General features: G+C 49.2%; 1 protein-coding gene across 1 annotated transcript; it reads left to right on the top strand.

The window, feature by feature from the left end:
* The first annotated feature begins 1,852 nt into the window (after positions 1-1,852).
* On the top strand, positions 1,853-22,878 carry PM20D1 (peptidase M20 domain containing 1). The gene is made up of 13 exons (XM_004756447.3): positions 1,853-2,094; positions 5,377-5,463; positions 6,907-7,139; positions 7,544-7,630; positions 8,703-8,836; positions 9,404-9,523; positions 10,211-10,286; positions 10,681-10,742; positions 10,994-11,072; positions 12,944-13,015; positions 18,063-18,231; positions 20,877-20,976; positions 22,157-22,878. The coding sequence occupies exons 1-13, from the start codon at positions 1,926-1,928 to the stop codon at positions 22,278-22,280; spliced, it is 1,512 nt and encodes a 503-aa protein (XP_004756504.1). The 5' UTR covers positions 1,853-1,925; the 3' UTR covers positions 22,281-22,878.
* Positions 22,879-23,403: the final 525 nt, after the last annotated feature.

Here is a 23,403-nt window from a genome sequence, read left to right as displayed (position 1 = left end):
GCTTCTCTCTCTCTCTCTCTCTCTCTGCCTACCTCTCTGCCTACTTGTGATCTCTCTCTGTCAAAGAAATAAATAAAATAAATCTTTAAATAAATAAATAAAACATACACCTTATATGTGAGTGTTTGAGGGCATAAAAAAGTTGAATAACACATCAAAATATTATGCGTGAGTATCTCTGCATAATGATTTTTTATTTTTCATATAAAAGGCAAAAGTTTAAAACTGTAAAAGATGACACATCAAAATATATGTATGATATTGAACTAGAGAAAGATTTATTAAGCAAGAAAATAAAAAAGGACTGTGTGAGAAGCACAATTTGTTTTCTTTATATTTCCTTGTATTCTCCAAATAATTCGCAAGGGCCTAAACGTGTACTAATCTTAAAATCATAAAAATTTTGAAGTTTGGGGGTGCCTGGGTGGCTCAGCTGGGTAAGTGTCCTGTGGGGGAACCCTGCGTCCAGCTCTGCATTCAGCAGGAAGCCTGCTTTTCCCCTCTACCTCTGTAATCTCTCTCTCAAATAAATAAATAAAAATCTTATTAAAAATGTTTTTGAAGTTTGGTAGAAATTAAGCCACTTTGTATAAAAATTCTGCCAATGTTCACATTTTTTTAAAAGATTTATTTATTTATTTTAAGGGGAGGGACAGAGGGAAGAATCCCAAGCAGATACCCCAATAGGCCTAGGGCTCCACCCCACAACCCTGAATTAATTACCCAGGGCAACACCAGGCACCCCCACTATTTATAATTTTAAAAACTCACTTTAACTCTATTTTTAATATTCTAGATCTTAAGCTGGGTGGTGAATACAGAAATGTTCATTATATTATTCTTTATACCTTTCAGTATGTGTGAAATGTTTCATAATACTGTTTTTTAGATTGCTATTGAAAAGTAAATATATGATTGTAGTCTTTTTTTTTTGAATTATTGTTGTTGTTGTTGTTATTATTGTTGTTGTTGTTGTTATTATTATTCCTGAAAGGGAACAAAACACTCCCTCTCTGAGCTTTGGCAGACACCAGGAGTGTGAATTTGCAGCTTTGGGCATGAGTAGCTATGCAACCCTACTGTTGATTTTTTTTCTAGAGAATTCTAAAATATGTGACTGGTGGCAGATTAAATTGCATCAAGGGATATGAAAGGAATGTTTTTTTCTGGCTCCCATAAATCTAATTTTATTCTGTGTCCCAATTTTCTTTTCTTTCTTTTTCCAAAATGATCCTTTACTGTGAACAGCTATTAAAATTTCAGTTTATTAAGTACATCAAAATTATTGAAGCACAATCTTTCTCAACATCCTTCAGTCTTCATGTATTTGCCTAGAGTTGCAAAAATGCAGTGTTTACATTAATATCTAAAACACTTCCAGCGAAACAGGGGCAAGCCCTCTGAGCTGATTCAAAGCCACGTCTATAGATAGAGGAATACTGTTTCAATTTCAGGTTAAATAAAGCCGGGGGCCCGGTAATAAATAAAGCCAGGAGCCCCCATCCAGGGGGCTGGTAATCAAGTTCTAAACTTCAGAAGTGAGAAGCCGATTAAGGTCTGACACGCTTTGCTGATTTTATTTTGCGTTTCCCCCCTTTAATTGGTTTGTCATATAGCAAGGGATTTCCGAGAACCTCAAAGCAGAAGATCAAGGGCGCCTCAGACCTACGGTGGACCTGGAGCCCTCACCTCTGACCTACTTCTGCCTGCCCCAGACCGAGAAACCACCACTCCCGAAAGGCCCTTCGCACCTGGGCGGAGCCGTCCCGCCGATTGGTTGTTCCTCAGCCCCGGGCCAGCGACGATTGGTCAGATCTGGGGATAGGGTGGGGCTAATGCAATTGCGGGAATTGGAGCAATGACAGGACGACAATCTCCGTCTCGGTAGTTGAGGTGCAAACTCCACTTGCAGACCGGAGGGAAGCATGGTTCCGCAGTGTGTTTGCGTGCTGGCTCTGGCGGCTCTGCTGCTGCTAGGTACCTCCACAGTCTCCAGATTGCAGGACCTGAAGGGCCAGAAGCATCAGAAGGCGCCGCAAATCCCTTCTCAGTTCAGCCCAGGCGAGCGCTTCGCGATGAAGGAAGCGCTGAAAGGTGAGCCTGGTCCCCTGCAGCCAGCTTCGCCCAGATACGGGGTCCCTCTCTCCTGGGGCCCCAACCCGTGCCGCCCCACGCCCTCCGCAGAGGGTCCATTACTAGAACTGGAGCGCCACCACACTCCCCAGACCAGCACTAGCCCGAGTCCCAGCACCTCCTGCCGGGGCTTGGGGACGTCACTCTTGCCCCAGATCTGGCTTCTGGGGGACTCCGGTGTTCCCTGCCTTGTCCGGAATCTACCCCAGCTTCCACCACCGCCCCTGCTGCCTTGCTTATCACCCAGCCTACCCCCCTGCTTTTCCTTAGTATTGCAATACTGCAATAATTTTCTTCGTACTTCGTACTTTCTAAGATTTCATTTATTTATTTGACAGACAGAGACCACAAGGAGGCAGAGAGGCAGGCAGAGAGAGAGGAGGGGAAGCAGGCTCCCCGCTAAGCAGAGAGCCTGAGGCGGGGTTCGATCCCAGGACCCGGAGATCATGACCTGAGCCCAAGGAGGAGGCTTAAGCCACTGAGCTGCCCAGGTGCCCCTTTTCTTCCGTACTTTTAACCTTAGAAAGTTTTCACTTCTGTGAAATCTCTGTGATTTAAAACTAAATTATCTTAATCTTATCTACAGTGGAGGGAAATTGACGCTTTGGTCAATTAAATGACCTTCCCCAGAGACTCCAGGGCAAGGAGCGAGCAGGGTGTGATAGCATCTCTAGCTTGTAGGATCCATCCAGCTCGGAAGGACTCCGAAACCCTGGGGTGTGAGATGTTGCAGATTTCCTCTCCAAATTAACAGACATCTCTCCCCTAGACCTCAAACCAAGGTTAAAAACTCATTTGCCGGGCACCTGGGTGGCTCAGTGGGTTAAGCCGCTGATCAGGTCATGATCCCAGGGTCCTGGGATCGAGTCCCGCATCGGGCTCTGCTCAGCAGGGAGCCTGCTTCCTCCTCTCTCTCTCTCTCTGCCTGCGTCTCTGCCTACTTGCGATCTCTCTCTATCAAATAAATTAATTAATTAAATCTTTAAAAAAAAAAAAACTCATTTGCCTTCTCAGTCTGCGTTTTCCAGGAGAAAAGAGGAAAGGTTCTGTGGAGGGCTAGATTCTAAGGAATAATGAAACCCTCACCACTGGGCTTAGCTCCAGTCTTTTCCCTTTCATTAAAATAATGGATTAAAAGAAACTGCCTACATAAACATGTGCAGGCAGATGCAGGGACCCAGTGCTAACCCCCGTGATTGAAGATACATTGTCCATGTGCCTGAACGATTGGTCTGGAGGCAGAGCAGCACAAATAGTGAGTTCTCTGAAAGCCGGGGGACAGCTGCTCACCCCAGAGTCTTTTCACCTAGAAGAAAGCAAAAGATTCCTTATTTAAAGAACCCACAGTAGGGACCTTATAACCATGTGGCTATATGGCCTACATCTCCTTATGTGGGACATGTGATGGACTGTGATGCAGGGCGGATCCTTAGCAAAACTCACAAAGGGAAGCATATCTTTCACAGGCCCTCCCTTGATAAATGCCTGCATGCCTGGGTGTGTGTGTTCTTCTCACTGTGTTTCCGGATAGCTAATGAATACCTCCTATCTTACTGCATTCCCCTCCCACAGGTGTTTCATGTAATAATGGATCAAAGTGTAAAGCCTTCAGGCCTAGTAGCAACTTAAGACCTGACACATCTGGGTAAAGTGGATGAAATGATTAAGGACTGAGGAGTAGAGGAGTTTCTAAATCCACACCTTCCTTTTTTTGTTTTGTTTTGTTTTTTGTTTTTTAAAGATTTTATTTATTTATTTGACAGAGAGTTCACAAGTAGGCAGAGAGGCAGGCAGACAGAGGAAAGCAGGCTCCCTGCTGAGGAGAGAGCCCCATGCGATGTGGGGCTCGATCCCAGGACCCTGAGATCCTGACCTGAGCCGAAGGCAGAGGTTTAACCCACTGAGCCACTCAGGGGCCCCTAAATCCACACTTTCCATCATGTGCCAGAATGCTGGCCTTTGTTGAGAGATCAGTGAGACTCTGGGTGAGCCAGTCCATGAGGAATAAATCTGCTTTCTGCACACAAAGCCTCCCTCATGTAGGGATCCAGGATAGTGGGCTTCTCCGGTTCATTGGAGGGATGATGGTTTCAGAAGCAGAGTGAGGCTTAGAAGCAATTTATAGCAGCTTCCCACTGTGGATCCCAGGATCCACAAAATCTATTCCTGTCCACCTACCCCTACCCTACCCCCCATCTTGGACATTATTTTCCTTTTTTTTTAACTCTTTATTATTATTATTTTAAAATTTCAGTGTACAGTTTTGTAATTTGACATCTGTATACAATGAAAAATGACCACCACCACAAGTCTAGTTCCCATCCATCACACATGGTTGATCCCCTCTAGAACCCCCTAGTCTGTTCTCTGTATTTATGTTTATTTTAATTTGATTATTTGTTTAATTTCTCTCTTTCTCTCCTTCCTTCACATTCCACATAGGAGTAAAATCATATGGTGTTTGTCTTTCTCGCTTAGCATAATACCCTCTAGGTCCATCTATCCTGTCACAAATGGCAAGATTTCACTTTTTGTGGCTGAATATTACATACACACACAGGCGCACACACACACACATCTTTTTTTGCCAATTAAAAAATGTTTCCTTTATTTCTGGATAGGTAATACATTCACAGAGTTAAAACCCAAAATAGTGTCAGAGGGCGGGGGTGGGGGCGGGGGTGTCTCAGTCCCACCCTGTCTTTGTGGCCCTGTTTCCCACCAACCACCACCATTTTCTTGCCCCCACAAATACGCAGAGGTAGCTACTTGCATTAGCTTCCTTTGTATCCTGGAAATCTTCTGGGTAAATCCAAGCAACTATGAATATAGTCAGCACACCATTTTTTTTTTTGTAAGATTTATTTATTTGTCATAGAGAAAAGGAAGAGAGCACAAGTGGGGGAGCGGTAGGCAGAGGGAGAAACAGGCCCCTCACCCAGGCTCCTAGCCTCGCTCATGCACATTCTCTCTCTGTCAAATAAATTAAAAATATATATATTAGTCTAAAAAATCTTAAAGATCTGGGTTTTAATCCCAGTTCTGCTGATTATTTCAGGACAGTCCTGAGTAGCTCATCCAACCCCTCTAACTTGTTTTCCCACCTTCGCATTAGAGAAAATAACCCCATAGGATCGTTCTGTCCTCCACAGTAAGAAGGCAGAACTCTCTCTGCACAGAGAGCTATGGGAAAACCACTGGTTGTTATCATCCGTAATCTCCCATCTCTATCTGCCCCGACAGGTGCTATCCAGATTCCAACAGTGTCCTTCAGCCCCGAGAACTTGAACACAACAGCCCTGGCTCAGTTTGGAGAATACCTTCAGACAGGTCTGCCACAAGCTGTGGAAAGGGGCGGGGTGGGGGGGGAGAACGGCAGACAGTTTTTTAATAAGGTGATGAAGAAGTGTCTTTTGTTACTGACCAGAGGACAGTCCAATTGCCGTGGGCCTATTACACACAGTGGGGAGGAATAGAAGTGCCCCAGGAGTCTGAATGCAGAGTAGAGACTAAAGCTTTGTTTGGCTTTTGAAAAATTAAAGCACGTCCCTGTTGGGTTGGAGTTTCAACTCTCCTGATCTTTGCCCTGAATATGTTATGGTCAGTAAATATGAGGTAATCAACAGGTGGAATGAAGAAGGGGAATAAAGGGCACAGGTGAACAAATATAGTTGGTCCTAGTCTAACAGCCACGTGTCGGGACAGACAGTAGCTACACTTGCAGTGAATACAGCACGTTGTATACCGAAAACAGAGGGGACATTTGTGTCACTATACTCAAATTTAAATAGAAAAAAAAAAAAAGGTAGGAATAGGCATTCCTTCTTCCCATGCAAGTTTCTAGAAACTCTACCCCAGGCTCTTCCCACCCCTACCTCCATACACACACCTACACACCTCTGTACACACTCCATCCACCTGGGCCCTTCCCCAGATTTTTAACTGACTTATTTCTGAGTTTCAAGGCCCTTGGCAACTTTGAGCTGCGCTATCAGCCCGTCACCCCGATGTGAGCCAAAGAAGGGATGGGTCAAGAAGAAACAGGAGGCTTGGAACGCCCCAGTCGTCATGTGGAAAGCTCCTGGAGAGTAGTGAGGCCCTCTTCCTAAGTCAAAGGGAAAAAACAGCCCCTCCATAGTTGTCAGAGCTGGGGGGAGTCGGCCCAGGTGTATAGTGATTAACTCCCTCTCTAACGTTGTCTGCAACCCAAGTAACCGACCCTGAGAAATCCACACCAGCACACAGGAGTGTGGCCTTGTGCTAGACAGAGCAGTCTTCTCTCCATGTGATACACACAGTAGAAATATTATTTTTTAAGTAAAAAAATGGCCTTTCTCTTTTTCTTTTTAATATAAAAGTCATGTTTGGTTCCAAGTAATTTGGATATTGGGGACTGCTGTATTTAAAATTTAACACACTCCTCATCTTCATAGCCCAGTAGCATATACTTGTGATAACATATTGTGAGTCACACCAAACCAGATCTTCCTCTGTCAGCTGTCACCGTGATAGAATCTTGATATGCCCATTCCTGCATAGGAGCAGCACATTAAGATATGAGGAAGAGGAATTTTAGAGAGTGGCCAGGCACATCAGGAATCCCACTGGCTTTGTTCGAGAAGGCTTCCTACAGGACGGAAGGCTTCCTACAGGACGCTGCATGTTTTTAAAAAGGCAGGGCCCCGGGAAGACATCTATGAAATGGTAAGAAATCCAAAGGAAAGTGTTAAATCTGGCTTTCTCTCTCCCTGCTTTTCATCCCTTTGTCCCTAGTCTTTCCGACCATTTTCAAAACCAGCTTTATTCAGCATGAAGTCATAGGAGAGTATAGCCACCTGCTCACTGTCCGAGGCTCAGACCCCAGCTTGCAGCCCTACATGCTGATGGCGCACAGTGACGTGGTGCCCGCCCCTGAAGAAGGCTGGGAGGTGCCCCCGTTCTCCGGCTTGGAGCGTGATGGTTTCATCCACGGCCGAGGCACAGTGGACAACAAGAACTCTCTGATGGTCTGAAATGCTTTGTTCCCTCTGCCTGGGGGCCCTAAAGAGTCCCCCAGATTGGGCACGCTCTGCTGACCCCTGGGATTCAGGGGGTTATAGTGGAAAGAACCTTGGCTCCAGGCAACCTGGGTTCCAGCCATCGCTTGGTCACTGTCCTTTTCTGGGTCTTGATTTCTCAACTGCGAAACAAGGACTGGAGTAGATGATCTCCAGGGACCCTTTCAGCTGTGAACTGATACATGTATGCTAGGAAAGGAGCTAAGCTTCCTCAGCACCCTCCCCCTGGGCCCCTTGAATGTGTTCTCTTTAAAGAGAGTGTCTGGTGCCAGCCCCAGCAGGCCTGATGCAGGCAGCTGTATGTCACCGATGCCCTGATTCTCCCTCTTCCCTTCTGCTTCTCCCCACCCCAGGCGATCTTACAGGCCCTGGAGCTCCTGCTGAACAGAAACTACATCCCCCGAAGATCTTTCTTCATTGCTCTGGGCCATGATGAAGAGGTAAAGCCTCCTCACACTGTAAACCATCTCGAGAACCTCTGTTTGTGGGGGGGGTGGGGGTGGTAGGGAGTTTCACTCTAGGCCAGTTTGCTCCCCAGCTGCAGGGTCTCCAGAATATGGTGTGGGGTTTTTGCCAGCTTCTCTGGGTATCTTTGTGCCAGGACGGTCTAAGGCCCTGGACCCAAGTGCAGATTCCCACACCCTGAGCCATAGATCTGAATTTGGTTTTAAAAGGCTTTATTTTTTAGAGCAGTTTTCGATTCACAGCAAAACTGAGAAGGTCTACAGACTTCCCTTATAGCTTCCCCCATTGTCTGCATCTCCAGCGGAGGGGTATTTGAAACAAGTGATGAACCTACACTGATACATCATAATTACCCAAAGCCCTAGTTTACGCTGGGGTTTACTCTTGGTGTCCATTCTGTTGGCTTGGTCCAACAGTGACATGGGTCCACCATATAGGGTCCATTATAGTGTCATACAGAGTAGTGTCACTGCCCTAGAAATCCCCTGTGCTCCCCCTATTCATCCCTCTCTCCCTCCCGCAAGTCTTGGAAACCACAGATTTTTTTTTTCCTTACTGTCTCCATAGTTTTGCCTTTTCCAGACCGTCCTATAGTTGGACTCATCCAGGATACAGCCTTTTCAGATCGGCTTCTTTCATTTAGCGATAGGCATAGTGCTGAATTTTTTAACAAACTCCCTGGTAATGTCTAAGGCAGGTTCCATCCATGACACCTTGAGAAACATGGGTGTGATAGAAAGAGAACCAACAGGGAGCAAGGAATCAGTATTTTGTTTCCAGTGATGTCACCTACATTGACCCTGGGCCAGTAACCCCATTCTGTGGGTCCCAGTCTCTTCATCTGTGAAATGAGGGTGGTCTGGCTGTCCAGCTGTGATATTCCAGGGTCTAGTGAAGCAGGATTGTCTAGGCCCCTTACCCCTGCCCCTTCCCCAGGAAGAGACTGGGCAGGATGGTTCTAGAGCCCCCAACTATGTTGAATGTGTCTCCACTGGCTACTGGAGGTCTGGCTGCAAAGGACCGTGGCCATGGGTTCAATGTTTGCAGGTGTCGGGATATAATGGGGCCCAGAAGATCTCAGCCCTGCTACAGGCAAGGGGTGTCAAGCTAGCCTTCATTGTGGACGAGGGTAACTTCATCTTGGATGGTTTCATTCCCTACCTCAAGAAGCCCTTTGCTATGTGAGTAAAGTACCCCACCCCTACTTTGCAGTCAAATGCTCTACCACCGAGCTATACCCCTGCCCACCCCAACTTTGGAAGGTATTCTCATCCCCCTCCAGATGGCCCCAGCCTTGTGTCTGTAAGTCATACTGAGGCAACTCCTTATTTTACTCCTCTGCTCCTGAATGCCCACCCCGTTTGGGTTCCCCCTTTCCCTTTCTCCTCTAGGGTTGGTTTTTGTTTGTTTGTTTTGTTTTTTTTTTTTTAAGATTTTATTTATTTATTTGACAGAGAGAAAGATCACAAGTAGGCAGAGAGGCAGGCAGAGAAAGAGGGGGAAGCAGGCTCCCTGCTGAGCAGAGAGCCCGATGCGAGGCTCGATCCCAGGACCCTGAGGTCATGACCTGAGCCGAAGGCAGCGGCTTAACCCACTGAGCCACCCAGGCGCCCTAGGGTTGGTTTTTTTAGGCAGCATGAAGCCAATCTCCTAGTCCACCGGACCACCGTACAGGCAGACCTCTGGGCCCATGGGATAATTCAGGGTGGGAGGAAGTCAGGAAGCTCCTCTCCGATTCTCTCCTGCAGGATTGGGCTCTCAGAGAAGGGTTTAATTAACCTCAGGCTTGAAGTAAACATGAGTCCAGGCCACTCCTCAGCTCCCCCAAAGGAGACCACCATCGGCATCCTCGCGGCCGCTGTTAGCCGGTAAGCAGCACGGGCCCCGCTCCCTAGCCGCACTCGGGATGGAAGACCTGGTACTTTCCCACTATGAGTTGGAAGAGGCTAAGCTTCCTGCCCTGCAGCTGGGCTGAAAGGCCACAATGGGGGCTGCTGGGAGGACAGAGGCACCAGTACCCAGGCAGGGATTAGAGGTCAGAGAAGAATCTACCCATATTGCAAGCAGGAGCTGGCAGTAAAAGCCAGGGCAGGACCTAAGGGCAGCAGACTGAGGGTGAGCACAGCAGGGTCTGTCCCAGCAAAGCTTCCCTCCGGCTGGGTGTTCTTAGCAAAGTGGGAAGAAGAAGTATATTACTTCAGTTAAAGATGTAACTGATGACCAACGTTTAAGGCTCCGTGCCCAGGAACAGACCGTCCCTTTCCTCAGGGAACTCACAGGTAGCCACAGAGACTGAGAACTCTGCTACGGTGTGGTAGGTGGTATGAGAGTCGGGGTACCTGCTTGGACTTGCCGGACGGGGACAGCTTCTGCTAATGGACTTGAAGTGTCCTGTTTGGGCGTTGAGGTCTCCAAACAGGTGGAGGTGACAGGTGAACGGGACGACACCTCCTAGCCAGACCTGTTGAAAAATCCTGTCTCCCTCCTTCTTGTGTTCAGATCTCTGACCTTTAACCGGGGTTGGGGAAGTCTTGAGAATTCCGTTTCTCTTCCAGCCTTGAGCAGACCCCAATGCCGAACATGTTTGGAAGCGGGCCACTGAAAATGACACTGCAGCAACTGGCCCACGAGGTGGGAAAAGGCATCTCCCACATTCCTGGTTGGCTGTGGAAGAGGAAGAAAGGGTGGCAGAAATGTAGCTTCCAGAGTAGTAGAGGGGCCCGCTGCTGACCAGAGCTGTGCATGTGCTCACCTGTTTTCAGCCAGAGGCTGAGCCAAGACAGAGCTGGCAGTAAAAGCCAGGATCTGACTCTTCCCAGGGGTGTTGGTGCTCCTCTGAGACCCTAAGACTTGGCACACCCAGGCACCCTTTGGGAGCTGGTTCCTCCCACTCGTCCTTACTCAAGGCTACCGCTGAGGGCCCTCAAGGCAGATCTAAAGGAGGGAGAGACCCAGGCCTCGGGTACAGGGACCCCATTACCTTGACCCCTCTGAAATCTGGCTGATCTGGTTCTTTCCCTTTCAGTTCCCCTTCCCTGCCAATATTATCTTGAGCAACCTGTGGCTATTTGGGCCGCTTGTAAGCAGGTAAAGTTTTATCTTTCCTTCTTTCTCATCCTCCAGCCCAAACCTACCCCCTACCCAGTCCCCTCTTCTTGGCTTAACAGGGCCTGATTAATCATCCCTTTGCCACCAGAACTACATCTGATTCACACATAGGATGTCCCTCCTAGTCTTAAAGATCTCCAAGAGTCAGGAAAGTGGGTGATCTTCTAACCCATTCTTTCTCCACATTGGACGGTTCTTCCTAATGTCTGACCTTAGTCCTTTTGCTTTAGGTATATGGAGAGGAATTACATAACCAACGCTCTGGTCAGGACCACTGTGGCCCTCACCATGTTCAACGCAGGAGTCAAGGTAACATCTCCTGGATCCTCCCTACACCTTTTCCTCACTGTCCACCCACCTCTCCAACCTTTGGCTTTGTCTCCCGCCCCTTCTTCCTCCTCTGGTTGCAGTTCGTATACTAGGAAGGCCCAGGGCTGAACTACACAGTGGTACCGGTTGGGTAATCTTCAAAAACAAATGTAGCTGAGGGTCACAAACCTTCTGAAATTGCTGGCCAGATTTTGCATATGTGTATTTTAGCGGGTGTCTGTGGCCCCTCCCAGGTTCCTTGGATCTATCTGTACCCCTTCAAAAAAAAAAAAAAAAAAAAAAAAAAAAACAGCCATGATACTGGTTTGAAGGGAAGTTATTGGGAATTTCTGGAAGGATACTCATTCAGCATGTTAAATATTTAGCGTTTTGATCAGGCAGACTAAAGGTTCTAACTTTTCTACCATCAAGGGTCTTTTGGTTATTCTTCACCATCCTTGGAAAGGTTGATCCTGCGGACAGATTTAATGCATGATTAATGTATTTTACCCTTGTGCTATTCTGAGTCAAAAGAGAGAAACCCACCTGCCACTTAAAAAGTCTACAATAACATTTGTGATATATACAACACCTAAAGGCATATATTAGTCATTTCCTAAAACACACTAATACTGGGTAATCTGAAAGGACCTCAGTTCTAGGAGAAATTCACTTGTAGAGATAAACTTTGAGTGAATGATGACTTTGATGGATTTTTCTTTCCCAAGAACTGCTTTTCAGCAAATTGGTCTACTTCCAGTTGGGTTGGCCACAAAGGGGTGTGTCTGTTTCAAGGAACAAGCCACAGCCTCTCTGGATAGCCCGGGCCTAGGCCTTCCTGCAGTCTTGAGAAAGGTGAGACTGGCCCAGTTACTACCAGTCCCACCAGCGCTGTTTTAGGGAGCGCCATACCCCTAGCTTACCGGGTGGCCTCGTGGAGCTCTGGTCCCCAATGAATGGCACATCACTGACCTCCTAGCTTCACTGACCGGAGTGTCCAGTGTGTCCGCTGGACCCGAGCTGTCCTTACCAGCGTGCCTAGAGTATTCCCCGAAATCGTAATAGCGTGTCCTTGCGTGTGAATGCCATTTTTTCCGTCCAGAATACCGTCACACTTGTTACTCCTTTCAATCTGCTCACAGCCCTCCTGGTACTGTTGCCCCAGTTGACATTCGGGAAACAGAGGCACAAACAAGTTATAATTACGCAAAATCCCATGGCTAATTTGTAACAGCCCAGCTCTCCTGCCCCTACTCTAGTGATTTTTTGCACCATAGCAGTTCAAAGAAAGATTCAGAGTCGGGGAGTCTGTTCTCTCATGGCCTCCAAGGAAAAACTCCACTCAGAGCCCAGTTCTCTTTTCCAGTTAGTCTTGGGTTCTTCCTGGGCAGGCAGAGAACAGAGGCACATTTTGCAGTTAGACATGGGAGACCACCATCTGATCACCGCCTGTGGGGATCAGGCACAGCGTGATGGGGGCCTGCAGTGGCTCAGGGCGCCCTGTCCTGAGGGACCATTAGCTGTTGCAGGGACAGCCCAGGCGCCTTGGAAAAGAGCATGTGCGGGAGACAGCCCGCGATGCTGCATGGGGCCAGGAGAGCAAGGTCTGCGTGGCCTCAGAGAAAACGGTCTTGGACTGAGCAGCTCTCTGTGACCCCCACCCCACGACCAAGAAGCATGGAGGTCTGGCCTATCGCAGAGACACCTCTCTTGCTCACTTGTCAGGAGCCCTAGGAAGACAAGGAGCTGACAGAAAATGGAGCTCTGTGCCTTTATCAAATCAGCTTCCTCTTTCTCTACTGGTAGTAGTTGGCCTTTCCTGGGTGGGAGGCACGTGTGGCTCAGGCCAGGGTTTGTGGTTCTCTCTCCAGGTGAATGTCCTCCCCTCAGTGGCCCAGGCCGTGGTCAACTTCCGGATTGACTCTGCGCAGACCGTCCAGGAGGTGTGTGACTTCTGCTCCCAGCCACTGGTTCAGTATCACGGATGTTTGGTGCTCAGGATGTGGGTGTAGCTGCCGTCCCAAGGCTGGCCAGCCACCATTTTTCAACCAACCTTGGTTGGTTTATCCAATAGCATTTGTTCAGCCTTCTCTGGAGGCTTCCAAGAACGGGACTAGGATTAGGAGACCTCTGGGCGGGGGGAGCTTGGAGTCTGATGAATGATAACAATAGTAGCAGAAATATCCTGCAGGCTTGCTTGGTACGTGACACTGTTCTAAGGTATGTGCATATTCATTTAATGCCCATGGCCACCCTACGGTCGTTATTTAACAGGGAAACTGAGGCACAGATCAAAAAGGCAGGTAAGTGATATACTCAAGATGACGCATCTAAGGGTCTAGCTCCACAACCACCACACCAGACCAGGGCCAGAGTGATTTGGGATGAATAAATTCCTGAAGGACCGGTGCAGAGAAGGGGACTGTCACTGTCTCTGAAGGTCTAGAAAGTGCTTCCTGACCAGTAGAAATAGTGCTACCATATAGAAGACATGTGAGCTACCATATAAAAGACAAGTAGGACTTAGCTAGAAGCCAGGCATTCAGACTCCGGCTAAAGTAAAGTAGGGATGAAGAGGAGGACAGCCCGGCAGAAGTGGCAGGTGGTGAAAATGGAGCGTGGGGCTCGGGGTGTTGTGTGCCACGGACAGAGGGACCTGTCAGAGGTCTTCAAACAGGGTCCCGATGTCCTCAGATGTGCTTCTGGGAAGACGGTGCCGGTGGCGATACAGAGGAGGTGGGCATGGAGGAAGGGACAGCTGGGAAGCTGTGACAGCCTCTCAGGCAGCGGTTGTAGTGGCGGTGATGGGACAGAGAAGGCTGGGTTCAGCAGAATGTCGTGCGTCATGGGTAAGGGGAGACAGGAAGGCGGGATGGCTCCGAGGGTTTTAACCTGCATTGTGGGCCAGGAGCTGATGCCTTTAACCAAAAGATGGAGAGTTCAGGAAGTAGAGCACGTTGGGAGAGAAGTATAATGGTTGAGAAGCTTATAAATTATAACTCGGCAATTATAAATACCTCGGGTCTGGAGATAGAATAAACCAGAGATACAGGCTGGAGTGTTACTAACATAAATGAAACCTCTAGAGTCAATAAAAGCCCATAGGAAGGATGTATAAAATTAGAAGTAAAGAGGATTGAGGACAGAGCCTGACAGTGAGTGGCCTTCTGGAAACATCAATTTAAAAATGATTTAAATCCGTGCATAAATGCAAGCTGTGATGAGTGCTATGACAAAGAGGGACCAGGTGCTAGTGGAGAACGTAACAGGGAACCAGACCTCACGTGGGGTCAGGCAAGGCTTCCCCGGGGAAGTGACATGTGACCTGAAAGATACAGGCTTGAGTAGCCGTCGCGCAGAATGTTTGGCATCTGCAGGAAGGCTAGCTTATTTAAACAGCAGATTGAGCTAAAAAAAAGTTCAAAAGGCAAATCTAATCCTTCAAAAACTCATCTCAAGACGCAGCGCAACAACTATGGAATGACTAGTACATTCCAGAATGAAGCAGGCTTAGGAGCAGGTTGTGGTCCCTGAGTCTCTGGTGCAAATCCTCGAGGGTCAGCCACACTCCTTTCTCCCTACTTTCTTCACTCTGGAGGGTTTTGTTCATCCTCACGCAGGGTGCAAGGCACACCCTCCCTGCAGGGGAGTGGGGAATGAATTGATGGCCAGCCCGGCATCACCCAGCATTCGGGGGAAGCTGCGACCGGTGTGAGCCCTGGGCTCTGCTGCTTTTCATCGAGTGCCAACCTTTGTCCTCTCCCTAGAGGATCATGGGGCCAGGAAATCACTGAATTCCCCTCATTGAACTTCTTTCTACCAGTTTTTTTCCAGCCTCATTCCAACTCCATGCCCTTTCCAAGGGCTGTTTTCCACCAGCTGGGGCTTTCATCTCCCCAGCTGCTGGCACTCTTCCCTCCTCTCTGGTCTTCCTTCCCGGTCTATCTCATGAAATCCCTGGAATCCCTGGGCGCATCCAGCCCACCTGCCCAGTGAGGAATGGAAAGCCTCCAGCATCTGAAAGCACACAGCACCCTTTTGTTCTGGTCCCTCCCCATCCCACCCCCGCTTTGTCCGTGCATCGGGTTCTACCCTCAGACACTGCTGGTCTGAAGGCCAAGGGTACAGGGCCTTGGGCTGGGTCCAGCAGGAGCATGCACAGTTCCCAGAACCCTCGTCCTCCATCTCCGACTGGTGTCTCCCATGGTGTGAGTGTAGAGAGGTCCCCAGCACCTCTGTGTGAGGAGCAGTCTTCAGAAATGTCATTGGCTGCCCTGTAGAAGGTTTGTTCTGAGTGGGCCTCAAGGAGTAAAAATAAAATCACTGGGAGCTGTTGCAGGAAGCCCCCACTTGAAGGAGAGTTGGGGAAGAATATGGCGCCTTGGATGGTAATGAGCTGCTCAAGGGGTGGGTCATGGCCCCCCCTCTGTAGAGCGTAGCGCAGGAAATTCCTTCCTTCCTTCATTCACTGCTTCACCAAGTGTTTACTGAGTGGCTGCTATGAGCTGGACATTCTTCTAAGCACTTGGAAGAACGGTGCGCACGACAGCCAAGATTCCCATCCTGATGGCACTGATGTTCCAGTGGGGAAGGGACAGCAACACGCAAGTGGTCAAGTACATGACCAAGTTGGGTTTTTGTTTTTTTTTTTTTTAAGATTTTATTTATTTATTTGACAGAGATCACAAGTAGGCAGAGAGGCAGGCAGAGAGAGAGGAGGAAGCAGGCTCCCTGCCAGGCAGAGAGCCCGATGTGGGGCTCGATCCCTGGACCCTGGGATCATGACCTGAGCCGAAGGCAGAGGCTTTAACCCACTGAGCCACCCAGGCGCCCCCCAAGTTGGTTTTTTAAAAGGCAAGTACCATAAAGAAAACCCTAGGATGTTGTGTCACAAAGTGACTGTGGGGTGGGGTAGGAACAGGCAGTCAGTCCTCCAGGGTGACATTTACCCTGGGACATGATGCAGAACAGAGACCTGGGGACAGCCTCCAGGCAGCAAGGGCACAGGCCTCAAACTTCAAAAGAGGTAAGATGCCGTTGATCTGGCTTGTAAGTACTGTATCCCATGGAGGATATAAAATACATAAGATAAAAAAGAGAGGGGTGAGGTGCTCAGGAAGCCACATCTGAGTTCCTCTTAAGGAAGACATTCACAACCAAGGTGCTCTAAGGCGGGATGGAGTAGCGCTCACAGCCCCCTTCCCAGGTCAGTGCTACTGTTAGTTACCCTTACGTTCACAAGGGCTTAAGGAGCTCGCCCAAGGTCACACAGCTCGAAGAGGCCCCCCACAGCGCAAGGTGGGTGTCACTCCCCAGTTTGTGTGCACGCCCTCTACCGCTCAGACTGTCTCTTTCATGCATTTCATGACCTTCTTTCAAATTCGGGCTCGGAATCCACACCACCAAGGAATCCATCTGAACGAACCCTGCCCTCTTGCGGGTGCGGCTCTGTACCACCTCAGCCCGGGGGCGCTTTGGAAGCAGTAAAGCTTCATCCTTGTGAAGTCAGAGACCAGGTGCAGAGAACCCAGCCCAGCGGCACTATCATCCTGGACAAGTTCATGAGCCAAGGCCCACTCTTTTTATTGGTTCCTATCTTTTCAAGTTCTTGTATCCAGCATCCCTCGCATGCCTTTTATGTTCCTGGTTCTGAAAACACAGAAATGAGGTGGCCACTCCTCTTGCATCAGGACCTGGCCTGAGAGTTGGTGGGGAATCGGAGCTCCTGTGGCCTCTCACAGAGCTAGGGGGTCCCATCTGTGTGCGCTCTTCACTTTCCAGAGGCTGGAATGTTCAAGTAATTTGGGACAGAGGTCAGTGGCATAGTCCCAACCAACCTTAAAGGGGATCACTGGGAACTTCCCTGTTGGTTGAAGGCACATCACAACTGTGTACTAATTCACATACTAGAGGATATAGGACAGAAGTGCTGGCATCAAAAAAAAAAAAGCTCTGATAAGTGAGTTGTCCTCTACCACCCTCAGACTAATCCAGCAGCAGGGAGTTTGGTTTGGCTCAATGCTGGTTTCTAAACTAGAAATAGGACCCTCATTCCTTTCCAGACTCAGTTCCTAGCATGATTCTAGGGGACAGTGCCATAAAAAGGGGTACTCTTGAGATAATGCCCCCCCATGCAGGTGATCCTCAGCTGTGAGACACCCCTCTTTCTAGGGCAGAGGCAGTTCAAACAACTGCTGATCAGATGGGATGAGACCGGTGCTGGGGCTTTCCCTGGGTTATGGGGTGGGCTGGGGCAGGGGGCCTCCCTAAGCCAGCCTCCGGGTCCATTCTCTCATGTCTCCCTGTAACCTGATCCTCAGGGTCTGGTCTACGTCCTGCCTGGGACCAGGACTTGTGCTGGATTCAACTCTAGTTGTTTCAGACTGAATTTTCTAGGAGCTTCCTCAGGTTCCTTCCTGAGGAAAGGAGGCAGAGAGAAAACTTGAATACCAGTCCCCCAACTCCTGACTTTTTGTCTGTGTTGAGCTCATCTTCCTGGCTCTAGTGCAGTTGGTTACAAACAGGAAGCAGGGATGCCCAGAGATGAGGAAGAAAAGTGTATGACCCTTTCCTCAGCTGTCTCAGATTCCCAGGTTGAAGTGAGGTCATCACATCTGCAACCCTGCCTCAAGATGGTCGTGTTCCCCTTTCTGCTGTGTCTTCTGCATTCCACCCGGCCCATGACTCAGCCCACAGGAAGGACATGCGATTTCCTAATTTTCTAATTCCCTGCCTGCCTTGTGGCTGTGAGGCAAACCCCCTGAACACTTAACCTCAGTCCGCCATGCTGTAGATTGCTTGCCAGGAAGACCCAACTCTTCCATCTCCTACAGCCGGTGTGCTTGAAATTGATGGCCCAGTGCAGAAATGGGCTCCCCCGTGTGCTGCAGGGCTCTGCCTTACTGCAGAGAGATCAGAGCTATTGCAGTTCACGTGGTACTTGGAGAGCAGCTAGTACGAATTCAGACTCCCTCTCCTTGCTCCCTCAAGGTTCTAGACCTCGTCAAGAACATTGTGGCTGACGACCGGGTCCAGTTCCACGTGTTGACTGCCGTTGACCCCCTTCCCATCAGCCCCTCTGATTCTCAGGCCTTGGGCTACCAGTTGCTCCGCCAGACCATACAGTCCATCTTCCCGGAAGTCAGCACTGTTGTCCCAGGTAATGACTTCATCAGCTGTGGCTGGAGGGAGGTGGGGGCTGGAAGCGTTTTCCTCTCTAATGTCTCCTGCCCCACCTCCACCCCAGCTGTTCAGCCTGGAAACATCTGGCTGCCTCCCCTCGTGATGAGATTGGAACTGTATTTTCCCCTCGGAGTGGAAGTCAGAAAGCAAACAGGAAAAGAGCAGAAACAATAAATTAGGTCAGTCATGCCTGGGTCCTAGCTTAGCCTAGTCCAGCCTCTCTGGCATGGAGGACAGGATCAGCCCAGCCCAGAACCCACCCCACCACCACACACACTCATATACACACACTCCTCTGGAGGAGCCACAAAAGGGGCCAAGTTTCTCTGAGGCTGGTTCTGGCCCATCCTAGGATAATAGCTCAGCATCAGAGCTCAGAAATGCCTCCCTGCCTATACCATTGGCAGGAACCCCATTCTGCTCTCCCAGCCCAGACCAGTCCCAGCAGCAGTGCCTCTGTGCCCCTTCCCTACCTGTCCTGCCTGCCTTCCAAACCTAGGCTGGGGAGACAGTGGCTCCCCAGTTTGAGTGGCAGAGGATTCCCTAGGGAACTCATTAAAGTGGGTCCAGGTAATCTGGACTCCCAAAGACTCAGGCTAACCCCATCTGGGCAGGACCCTGGAATCCACCTTTTTAACAAATCCCCTGAGGGCATCCTGGGACCAGGTGATGGCTGCCCACAGTTTGAGGATCTCCAGTCCATGATGTGGAGAGGGGATGCTCTAATGCTAAGACCAGGTTTTTCAAAATCTAGGTTTAATCATGGATACCCTCATTTGCTTTTTTTTTTTTTTTAAGATTTTGTTAATTTATTTGAGAGATAGAGTGAGAGCAAAAGCAGGTGGGGGACGAGGGACAAGCAGACTCTGTACTGAGCTAGGAGCCTGACGTGGGACTCTATCCCAGGACCCTGAGATCATGACCTGAGTCAAAAGTAAGAGTCAAGAGTTGGACACTTGGGGTACCTGGGTCGCTTAGTGGGTTAAAGCCTCTGCCTTTGGCTCAGGTTATGATCCTGAGGTCCTGGGATCGAGCCCCACATCAGGCTCCCTGCTCAGTAAGGAGCTTGCTTCCCCTCTGCCTCTGCCTGCCTCTCTGCCTACTTGTGATTTCTCTCTGTGTCAAATAAATAAATAAAATCTTTTAAAAAAAGAAAGAAAAAAGAGTTGGACACATAACAACTGAGTCACCCATATGCCCCAGGTCCCTCATTTTGGAAGCGCAAACTTCGGACACGCCTCTATGCTGGGCACAGGCCCCTTAAGGAGCACACGGTTCTATATCCTCAGGTGTTCTATATCCTCAGGTGTGAAAAGGTCAGCCTTGGTTTTTAATCGACTTAAATCTGGCTCTAAGTCCCACTATTCAGGCAATTCAACTAAAGGAACTGTTAGGGTCTTGGGGCACCCCTACCACCACCTCATTTTTAATCCAGTCCTCGAGGTCTTAGGAAGCAACATGGCGTGGGAGTCCCTGGGCCATTGTTCATTGGTCCTGGGCAGTTACCTTAGACATCCATGGCCCAGCTAGAAAGTCACTTCAGGTTGGAGATTTCCATTGATTTCCTGGCCTGTGCGGGGAGTGGGATCTTTGACTCTGGACCTAAGACCCCACCTCCCTGAGCATACCAGACAGCCATCCCCTCTGAGGTCGGCCATCTCTTCCAACTCCTTCCACAGAGCAAGGCCTGGGTCTCCACTATCCTGGCCCTCTTAGTCCCAATTCTTCTTTCTTGGCCCTCAAAGCCTCCCTGAACTACCATCTCCCTTCTGGGGCACCCACCATAATCCCATTAAAGGTTAGGTCTTTACAGAATAAAGATAGGCAGACATCAACTGGTAGAAATCCCTAAAGCAAGGAGTTTGAAGGGCCTAGTTACCCTTTGGAAACCAGGAGTGGAAAATGAAATAAAACACAGTTAACATCTCAGATCATCCCACCATTCTTTAATTGGTGATTCGGGGTAGAGAGTGGGGGGAATGTCTTTTCTCAGAGACCACTCCCAGTGGGGACAGGTCCCAAGCCCTAGCCAGAGCGTGGGGTGAGCTGCCACTGTCTTCTGGAGATGAACACACTGGAGACCGCCCTGGGACTTTCCTAACCTGAAGTTTGACTCTTGGAAGACAAAGTCATCCTTCAGAGGATAAAAATAACAGGAAATTATGTTCTGCTTAAAGAGAACTACACTTTAGAGCAGGAACGCTCTCTGGAGGGTGTTTATTTTGGAGCTAGGGCGGTATAAAGAGCTGAGGCAATAAAGAAGGGATACCTAGATTTCTAGAGAGCTCAGTTTCTGAAATAGCCCAGCTAAGGGTATAAAATGAAGGTATTGGCCTCCCTGGCCATCGTGGAGAGAGGACACTTTGGTCTGGGTCATTTGAAGGGTAGGTCACTCATGTCATGGGGACGAGAGTCCATGCTTCTGGCCGAAAGAGCATTTTAGTAAGGTTTTAAGAATGGGTAGCCTGAAGGACAAAACTTTTCACAGCTGCAGGCTCCCTGGAGGGCCCTGGTGATGTTCTTATTGACCCAGAAGTCCTAACTTCCCAGTCAGCCCACCTCCCCCATCTGCCTTGGCTTGGCGGCCCCCATAAAGCTCCATTCTTGATTTTCTCCATCTAGGCATTTGTATTGGCAACACAGACAGCAGACACTATGCAAACCTCACTGCTGGCCTCTACCGGTTCAACCCCCTCTACATGACTCCTCAGAGCTTCCGTAGGTGAGTGAGGGAGATGTTTTGGACAGCAAGGGCCAAAGAGGAGATACATCTGGCCTACCCCCACCGCATTCTCCTGCCAGTGCACAGAATGGGGCAAAGCCAGGGTTTGCACAAACTAAAATGGAGACATTATTGAGCCCAACTGGCCAACTTTTTCCTCATTGTCAGAGTCTTGCCACTCCCCAGAATGTAGGCGAATTGGCCACTATTTTGGGGGGATGGAGATAATCAGGCGATTGGAAAGGACCTGGTAGAAGTAGGACCCTTGGGTCTGATTTCCTTCCTTTCCCTCCTCCCTTTGGAGAAGTACTTACCCTCTGGACTTCATTTTCTCCCCAAAAAGGGAGACTCTAAACTTGTCAGTGACCACTCAGTGAAATCCAGACCCGTATGTTGTCAAAGATGGATACATGCTTTGAATTCTCAGAAGAAAACACACTGTAGGAATCTAAGACATGATCACCAATTGCAACTACTGTGTGTGAATTACTACTTTGTGGGTGGGTTCTTCAGCAAAATTTTAGTCCTGGGTGTGGGGTGGTGGGGTCGTTGAATTCCATTTACCTTTCTGTTCTTTATCATACCCAGTTTAATTTCCCCGTAAGTCAGAGGCCACTAGAACGAAAACATTTGAATATGAGTGTAAGAACAGCTTTGTGGGTTTTGTCTGTTAACTGGAAGAGGAGGTTGCTACTCTCTGTTACATTTATCTTTGAAGGTACATGTGTGGTTTGGTTGTGTGTTGCGCTGTGTGGAGGCAGGTCGTGAGCACGAGATCTGATGGGTAGTTCCCAGGTGAAGTGAAGGCCCCACAGCGACCCTGGGCAGTCACCCTCCCTCTCCTTTTGGAGAGGGATTAAAGTGGGGGCCAGGAGACTCTGGCCTAAGAGAAAGAGAATTCAGAAAATAATTTCCCCTCGGAGGAGAAATTATCACGTAGATTCCCAAGCAGGAAACGAGTCTGAACTCCCTGGGATTTTATTTTTATTATATTCCCCATACTGTTCTCTGCCATGGGGCTGGACCCTGGAGAGATGATCTTGTGTCTCCTGAAACCTTACTTCTTACCCCTGGAGGGTCAAAGGCTGGTGGCTTCAGGGGACGTGGGGTGGAGGGGTTCTCTGTAATACCCATTACAGCACATGGCTCTCTCCTCTCTTCCCCAAATTTTCTTGCTCAGCATCCACGGAATCAATGAGAAAATCTCAGTCCAGGCCTATGAGACCCAGGTGAAATTCCTCTTTGAGTTCATCCAGAATGCTGACGCAGACCAGGAGCCAGCACCCCACCAGCACGAACTGTGAGGTCAAGGAGCCAGCTGGATTTGGGGTGCCTGACCTCAGCCGTGACTAACCCAAGGGGAAAGCTAATGTTGATGAAACTTTGGGTCAAAACCACTTGGTGATCCATCACCCACCCGCCTTACTCACTCCAGAGTCACCAAAAAGGCCAAGGGGTAGGGGTGGGCAGGCAGGAGCCTGACTTCCTCCTTCCTCCAGACATCCGCATACCTCGGCTGAACCAGCATTTACTGCCTTCATGCCCTGATCTTACAAGTTACCAGGCTTGCTGGTCTCATGCTGGTTATTTAACTGCTGCTTGTTAAGGCCTGACTTGACAAATGCAGATTTGGAAAACCTCAGCCAGGTTTTATCTTCTAGAAGTGTTTAATTTAGGGCACACTCTCCAGGCTGCCCTCCATCACTGATAACGTTTCTTTGTGCTGTAACTGCCTTTCTCGTCCTCTGTCTTCCCTTGGCGTTTTCAGCTGGCCCTTCATCTCTCCTCTCCTGCCCCTGCATCCCTCCAGTTGATGCTACATCTGGAGCAGAACTTAGTCAAATTGTAAGACCCCTGTAATTACCACAACAACTGGTCAAATAAAGTGAGCAAGGCAGCGTCGATCAGTCACTGAGAGATGAAACTGAGGCAAGGGGCTTTGCAGGAACCCCAGAACTTCTTGGTTCTGGAGACAGAAGGCTGGAGAAGAAAGCCTCTGTCCTTGGGATCCTCCCAAGGGCTTCGTGGTCTTTGCTCCCTCCCCTGTCCTGTTCTGCCACCTGCTGCTGCTGTCCCACCCCGGGAGGCACTAATCTGTGGAAACATTTTGCTGGCACATCCTATGGGCTGAGCTCCCAAGAGAAGGGCACTCCCGATCCCGCCTTGCAGTGGGGCCCGGGACCAGCAGGGCTCTGGCCCTGGCATCAGGTCCTGGTTCTGACCTCTCAGAGGGAAGTGGGGGGTATGGCATGAGGGAGCAAGGAGGAGCCTGACTTGAGGGGCTCTGCCCCATGGGGTGGGCCTGGAAGGGGTAAGCTACGCTCCCTTAGGGCACAGCAACGCTCCTGTCCTTTTTCTCTGGAATGCAACCCTGAGCGGATTTGAATCTGCTTAGTAGCTGCCAGGTAGGGGCACTGGAAGGCAGCC

The sequence above is a fragment of the Mustela putorius genome, unplaced genomic scaffold, assembly GCF_011764305.1.
Source record: "Mustela putorius furo isolate JIRA1106 unplaced genomic scaffold, ASM1176430v1.1 tig00000508_pilon_pilon_pilon, whole genome shotgun sequence".
Taxonomy (NCBI): Eukaryota; Metazoa; Chordata; class Mammalia; order Carnivora; family Mustelidae; genus Mustela; species Mustela putorius.
This window is presented reverse-complemented; position numbering and strand designations above follow the sequence as displayed.